Below are 7759 nucleotides of genomic sequence, written 5' to 3'. Positions count from 1 at the left end.
TTGCGGGCCTCTGAAAACTGCCCCCCCCCCCCCCAATTGACTTGGGAAAGCCACTGCCACAAGATGTGGGTGGGAAGTTTGGGGGGGGGCACTCGTAGAGATGAAATATATTGTGAACGTAATCAAGTTTGCGTTCAGGGACACTGAACCTCTTAATATTAAATGCTGTTGAGAGAATGGGGGAGGGCAAACAGCTCTTTGAGCTTCCAGATGCCTCTGGAAGGCTGCAGTTGGGAACAGAATGCTAGCTGCTAGCTAAGAACCTTGAATCTGGTCCAGCGAGGCCATACATATTGATGCTCTCTAGTGTGTGCCTAAAATTAAAAACAACATACAAACCTGACTTACCCAAACTTTCCAAGGAGATATAAGGCCATTGTTCACATTAGTGTTTGTCAGTCATTGTCATGATTTAATTTTATGGATACTTTGGACATATAGAGAGGAAGAACGAAAGGAGACGAAACAAGTATACAGGACGAGTGTGGATGGGAGAGTTGGAAGGGGTCGACCTCAGTGAACGTACCTCAATCAGACTGAGGACATTTTTAGCAAAGGCCAGTTTAGGAGTACCCTAATTAAGTTAATAACAATGGACCTACCTATATAGTTTAAGTTTTAAAAATTTGGCTCTCAAAATATATTTCAATCGTTGTACTGTTGATATTTGGCACTCTTGACTAATGAGTTTGCCCACCACTGCCCAAGTTGTGTTGCAATGCTACAGTGTGGTTTGATGGGGAAAGGCATGGAAAATCTTTAACAGGCTAAAAAGAAGAAGGGAAGTGACATGAGACGGCAAGCTGCCCTGTGCCATTTTGAAAGCAGAGTGTGAAGAGAAACCCACTAACAGAAAGCAGAATGTGAAGAGAAACCCACTAACACATGCAATACCTGTGAATGGGGCTGTGTGCGTGTTCTGCGTATTCATGTGCACCCCCATTCCCTGCTGCGGCCATAAGAGGAGTATCCAAATGGATGCCCCACCTCCAGCTACACACGCTGCAGTGCCTTTATTTTGGAGGATTTTTTTTTTTTAATTTTTTTTTCTAGAGTAGAAATAGTAACACAGGAGACAAACAAGTAGTGCACAAATTGGGCATGACGTCGGAAAGCTCCCGTTTACTGAGGGGGCTTCCCATTGCCCATGTGGAAGCAGCCCCACCCCCAACTCAAAGTGCATGCTCTTTCTCTCTTTGTCTCACACATACTTCCCCCACCCTTCCCATCCTTAATCCAGGGATTACATACTTAAAACCTTTTGTTGCCCTGCCTTTCATTACCAAAACATTTCCCAGGTAATCTCCAAAAAGCATCAAAATATCATAAAACAGATTCAACAAAAAACACCATAAAACATTATCCATGTTCAAACAAACAGAAGCACAGGGTTATCATAAGAAGAAGAAGAGAAGAGATTGGATTTATACCCCGTCCTTCACTACCCAAAGGTGTCTCAGAGCGGCTTACAAACTCCTTTCCCTTCCCCTCCCCACAACAGACACCCTGTGAGGTAGGTGGGGCTGAGAGAGCTCTTGACAGAAACTGCTCTTTTTCAAGAACAGCTGTTATCAGAGCTATGGTTTGCCCAAGGTCATCCAGCCAGGTGCAAGTGGAGGAGTGGGGAATCAAACCCGGTTCTCCCAGATTGGAGTCCGTGCACTTAACCACTACACCAAACTGGGTTACTACTGTATGCACAGAGCTCTAAGAAGATAGGAACTTGCACCTATGTAAACACCAGGCATCATATGCTATTCTTGCTTCAATAAATCAACTTTGACTAAACATGATCACAACACACTGTCTAAGAAGATGTCTGTTTAGTTCCCTGAAAAGCGGCAGCAGTGGTGTCAGAATCGACTGAGTGAGAGAAGCATTTGATTGATTTGTCAGTGCACGCCTCTGAGCATCTCCGATAATCATTAGTGCTCCATATGGAACAGCAGCACTGCTGACAGAGAGGAGTTAACACAAGACAATGGCGACGCGCTAGGAAACCTCGTGGTGACGCACTTTCTCTCCAGAAACAGAAGCACCACTCCGCAGTGGAGACGCGTCCATCCTTATAGGTGTCGCAGGAGTTGAAGAAAGGCCGGATGCAAATCTCGTACTTGTCCAGGTTGATGGCTGCCAGCTCTGTCTGGTCCAGGAAAAGGTCCCCGTTGGTGTCCAGTTTGGAAAACATCCAGCCAATGGAGTCCTTGCAACTGGCTACCAGGCTCTTGTCCAGCACTGCAAACAGATGGTATAACAAAGGGAAAGAAAAAAGGAGACACATCAAAAGGGTGCTTTTGTTCTTTCCAGCAAAGGCTGGCAGAATAATAACAGCCGTCACATTCTGAAATGTCATTGTCGTAGAATTTACAAAATCCAGCATCTGGAGATTTTAGCCTTCATTTTGGAAAGAAGCAATCTAGCCGTCAGTCTTCAAGTCTGGATGAAGATAAGTCTCAAAATAAATGGGCAAAATGTGCACGAACCTTTCAGCAGCTGAATGGGAGAGATGAACAGAAACAGGACTTCTTGAGAGACAATGGGTGTGCCTTGCCACTCACCATGGCTGCAGTGTTCCCTCTAAGCTGAGTTAGTGTGAGCTAGCTCACAGTTTTTTAGCCTCCGGCTCACACATTTTTGTCTCAGCTCAAGGAGGATGGCTCCAGAGCAAACTAATTTATGCAGTAGCCAAATCACTCGCTCACAACTTTAATGCCAGTAGCTCACAAAGTAGAATTTTTGCTCACGGGACTCCACAGCTTAGAGTGAGCATTGGCTGCATGCACAAAGTGTTGAATGTTGTGCTAACAGAAATCACTGGCAGCTGCACTGCCTTATCCACACAGGGAAATCCGTTTGCAAATGACTTTGATAAGTGCAGCAACAGCACAACATTCAAGGGTTTGTGCATGGAGTCCCAGACAAGACAAAGCCATATGCATTTGCACAATTCATACAGGTCCCTGGAATTGGCTATCCTCAGTGCAGAATTTTTTAAAAATACAGCTTATATAACAGTTCAAAGTATAATCCACTGGAAAAGGTGACCCCGACACAAGCTGCAGCAGGATTCAGAAGCTGAAACAAACAGTATGAACATGGCTCAGAAATTCTGCCATCAGAGTCCTACAAACAGAATGCATTATGCATGTATTCAGAGGCTGAAGTCAAGAAGTGGAGGCCCTGGCCAAATCCAGTTCCCCTGCAGGGATGCATCATGGCCCATTGCTCCAGTTTTGGAAGCTGAGGGAGGAAAGCTCACAGAGAAGGGTGGCAGAGAAGTCTCGGTGTGAAACCTAAGTGCTGCTGATTTCATCCAGCGCAATCCCTCTGGAAGAAGCATTCAGCTCAGACGTTTCTGCTCACTGACATTTAAACTAATGATCTTCTTCCTGACTGATCACACTTGGGACCAATCTGCCGACTCTGCTCAGGGACTGGTGGCTTATTTTAGTGTGCAAAAATGTTTGCAAGCGCTCACACTGCTACAGGCAAAGTGGATGGACCACACAGAAAGCTCTCCTTAGTCCATCTGACCCATGAGTAAGCATGTGCCTGCCCTGCTTTGATGGGAAAATGCTTATGGGCCAGTCACAATCCTCTGACAACTTCCAAAACATTCCACAACTCATCTCCACCTGGCTGAAACACATTACTTTGTCTTTAAAACCCATGAGAGGCCAGCAAATAGTACATACAAAATCCACTTTAACGCTCTTGATCCCAATGGATTAAAGTGACTCTGGCTCAAAAATTCTTTAATGCCATATAAAGGCACACAGTCACATGACAGATCAAGCAAGTGCCCAAATGCAGCTTCTTCCAGGGTAGGAACTTGGAAGGCACCACTGAGCCAAAGCACAACCATTTAAGACTCGCAAGGGAAAATAAAAGCCGGAATGGAGATTGGCAGAACGGGCACAAGCTGTGCAAACTCCATTGAGATAAATGAGTCTTGTGCAAGAGAGAGAGCAGCTGGGCTCTCTCTCTCGCCAATTCATTTCAACAGGGCCGTCTGTCTCTAAGAGACTTGTCAGAATAAGCTGCTGAGTCAGGGTTCCCCACTTAGCACGTGATATATACAGCTTATCCCATACTGCTGTTTGGATTTCATTCCTTCTTAGTGCAAAACCTATTCCTATCCTTCATGCACCTCTGACCAATAACACCTCAAGTACTCCTATCGTACTTGTGGGCCTACTTTCTGGAGGATAACACGGGCTCATCTGCACAGGTGCACTGAAAGCAGTAGAGATTTTGACCTTCCCTTGCGGAACACTTTGCTGTATGCGTGAAAATCCTTTCTCAGTGCCGCCTGCCTTTTCCAGAATGCCTATGACTTTATCCCGCAAACTTTGTTTCAGCAGGGGGAGAGGACTGAGCATGAGCCCCCACAGTCTCTCTCTCACACAAATCGTCTGAGCCACCCCTACTTTCCTATGCCTTCCCGACTCTCAGAACATGCCCTTTGGCCTTTAGTCTCTGCCATTTCATTTGCCATCATACACTGATCTCACCAAATAAATAATAACCCTGCCTTATAGCAAGAGGTTGGATTTGATGACCCTTCCCCAGCCTTGTGAGTTCCAGGGTTCACCCTAAGGTGCACTAGCCTGCGCCAGCGCAGAGATTTTCACACACATCCCTGGAGCACAGATTTTCATCTCAGCACAGGGGTCCAAGTAGTGGGCAACCCTGCCCTCCTGCTTAGCTCCCCACCTGCATTGTAAAGGGCGCCCACTCCCGGCAGCCCTCCTTCTGGCTGAGTGGTGTGAGCTGGGATCTGCTGCCCTGCCAACCGAGGTACCACCGCTGCCACCGCCAAAGCCCAAGCCACTTTCCCACTGCTGCGCCCAGCTATCCTGCAGCAGCCAGTGAGTCAACACGTCTGATGTCCTTGGCTGGCAACGCAGCCCGGCGCTCCTCCCTGGGACTCCCACTGCCATCAGGCTCCTCGCTGGGAGGACAGAGGTCTGGGCCAGAGGCAGAGGAGCCAGGCTCTGAGTGCTGGTGGGTGGGTTCATGCCTCATGGGGTGGTTTGGTGCCATGCCACCCTGCCCAAGCCCAGGTCACGTTCTGGAACCATCAGGGGGGCATATTGCTCCAGCGGCATAAAAGAACCTGGGCTTGCTTTCTCCTGCCCAGGCTGCACATCCACCTCCCCTCCAATGGCCTTCTTCTGGGAACACAGCCCATGGCTCCTATGAGGGCCTCCTGCCACCAGCACCATGGGGTACTTCATGGGCCCCTCTATGGCAGGGAAGGAGGTCCGGGGGCCCAGGCTGTGTGTCCACCTCCCCCCTTCAAAGGCCTTCTTCTGGGAACATGGCCTGTGGCTCCTCGACGGCCTCCCGCCTCCAGTGCCATGGGGCCCCTCTCTTTCTTTCTTCTCTCAGTCCTCCTTATCTATTTGCTTTCTTTCCACCTCTCCCCTTCCCTCCTTCCTTCCTTCCTTCCTTCCAACCAAAATGTAGGCTCGCTCACAACTTCAATCCTAGCAGGTCTTTTGGTTCACGAAGTAGAATTTTGGCTCACGAGACTCCACAGCTTAGAGGGAACAGATCACAAGATGGAATAGTGAACCTAGGAGAGGAGATATGCCAAGATCTCCCCCATACAGAGCATTGCAGTGATCAGGGGACCACCAGGGCATGGCTCCTACACATAAGCCCTGCCCTTAAAAGCAGAGCAACAGCCGTGTCACTTCGAAGATCAAAACCTTGGGCCAGTCCTGTCCTGGATAGCCCAGGCAAGCCCGATCTCATCAAATCTCTGAAGCTAAGCAGAAGCTAAGGGGAAGAAACTAGAGGCCAACTGAAATGACTATTTTAGGCTACTTCCATACTGGGGTTTTTCTCCATCCTGGCTCCTGAAGTTCAGCACTTTTTTGACAGGCTGGGGTGAGGGAAGCAGACACATAACCTTGTCCTCTATGCATCCTTTTTTCTTATCCTCGGAATGCTCTTTCCCAAACTTGCTTTGCTCTGATCTTTTCAGAAAGAGCTTGATCCAAGCACATTATTATGTCGGCGGGGGGGGGGGGGGGGACGACTATGCTTTTTCTTGCCCTGTAGCAGTCCCATGCACTCTGGCGTCATTTTCCTGCCATAAGACCCTCACAGCTGACATTTTCCCTGACATACCACCAGACGGCTTTCTGAAGGCATCTTTAAAAAAATTGCCACTTGCTATAGCACTAACCCCCTCCAAAGTCCTCTGGTGGTGGAGCAAGGAAAAAAGGAGGGGAAAGGGCAGCTACAGGAGGAGAATGCAGGTCTATGCACTTGTGACAGTGATCAAAGCAAAAGCAGAGAACCATTGCTGTGCGGAAGGAGCATTCGACATGGTGGTTTCATGGTAAAGACAACTGCCACAAGTGTTTTCTAGCACAGTGAATGGCCTTATGAAACTTGTTGCTGCAGTTCAGTGACTCCTAGAAAAACCTAGAAAGTGATGGGTAAAACTTGGTTCCTTGACAGTAAAACATTCCATATATGCCTCAGTTCTCCCATCTCATGAATCCAAAATCATTCTCCCGCAGGAGTGCTTGAACTCTGCCCACCTAATTCAGTTTTTATGTTCAACAATCCAAGTTCATACCTGTATGGGGGTCCTTGCAATGAAAATCAGTTCACACCACCAGCAACCACTGCCCTACATCTAAATGAGAAGTGAGTCCCTGTGGATTTACTGACAGCAACTGGTTTATAACCTCAGCGTATTTCCAGACACACCAAAAACGACACTCACAAGGGATGACCCTGCATACAGAAGTAGTTGTGTGAATGAACTCTCTTACCACCCTATTAAAAAAGGCAACCCTGCAATGACTTCTCAACATTGATGGGAACACTGAGGAATTGTCCTTTGCTGTTGAAATTACACACCGTTATCCCTTGTCATTTAGATCTGTATCAAAGGGCCTGGTCTTCCTGGTTTATTGCAGGGGGAAAGGAGAGGCTAAGTCAAACTACACTGTCAAATGATAACATATTTGAAGTACTGTGTGCACTGGCCCATCAGCTAAGATCATGCACGGGAGCCCTGTATGCTGCCACTTTCATAGGTGAATGAATGTCAACCAGAGGCAGGTCCTTCTCTGTAGTGGCACCTTAACCTTGGAACTTGATCAGTGCCAAGGTTGCTGAGTTTTAGGTGCCAAGTAAAACTTGTTTTCTCAGGCATTTTGCTGATGTGCATATTCCCCCTTCCCTTTGAATTGTTAGGTTTTAATATTCTGGCTCATGAGTTTTACTGCCCTGTTTTTATACACTATTTGATACCTTGGTTTCCTTGTCTGGTTGCTGTCTCCTAGCCTTTCCATTCCCTTAGGAAGAACAGAGATGGGGGTACAAACATTAGTAAACTAACTGTGCAGAGATTCCTCCTGGGGATTATACGGCTCCACGGCAGTCTTTCTGTGGCCGTGCAACAGATGTAGTGTAGACGTATATGCATGTGTATACAACAAGGGAAGGAGTCTGCATACCATTCACTGGACTGGCCCCTGTGCTCCCAGAGCTGTTCTGCTTGGCATTCTCATGAAGCAGCTGGAACCAGTCACGTAGCCGATCACCCAGGTCTGCCAAGTCTTGGCCAGTGCAGGTCTCTGAAAAATCAAATGCTATTAACTGAGTATGGACAGAAAGAACTGAGGTATGAAGAGATGGAAAGTGGAGTCATGGTAGGAAGCAGGTGTGCTCTGTGTATGGGGTACAATACAGGCATCTTGGGGTTATTCCATAATATTTTAACTCTTTG

General features: G+C 47.5%; 1 protein-coding gene across 1 annotated transcript in view; it reads right to left on the bottom strand.

Annotated features, from left to right (window-relative positions):
• Positions 1-7759, bottom strand: part of SPOCK2 (sparc/osteonectin, cwcv and kazal-like domains proteoglycan (testican) 2) — a 39222-nt gene that overhangs the window by 3907 nt on the left and 27556 nt on the right. Inside the window, exons 6-7 of the mRNA XM_015407681.1 lie at positions 7488-7607; positions 2017-2235 (exon numbers count right to left, since the gene is read on the bottom strand). Coding sequence (XP_015263167.1) covers positions 2017-2235; positions 7488-7607 — 339 coding nt within the window. The remainder of the gene's footprint in view (positions 1-2016; positions 2236-7487; positions 7608-7759) is intronic.

This window comes from Gekko japonicus, unplaced genomic scaffold (assembly GCF_001447785.1).
Source record: "Gekko japonicus isolate JY-2015 unplaced genomic scaffold, Gekko_japonicus_V1.1 scaffold1627, whole genome shotgun sequence".
Taxonomy (NCBI): Eukaryota; Metazoa; Chordata; class Lepidosauria; order Squamata; family Gekkonidae; genus Gekko; species Gekko japonicus.
This window is presented reverse-complemented; position numbering and strand designations above follow the sequence as displayed.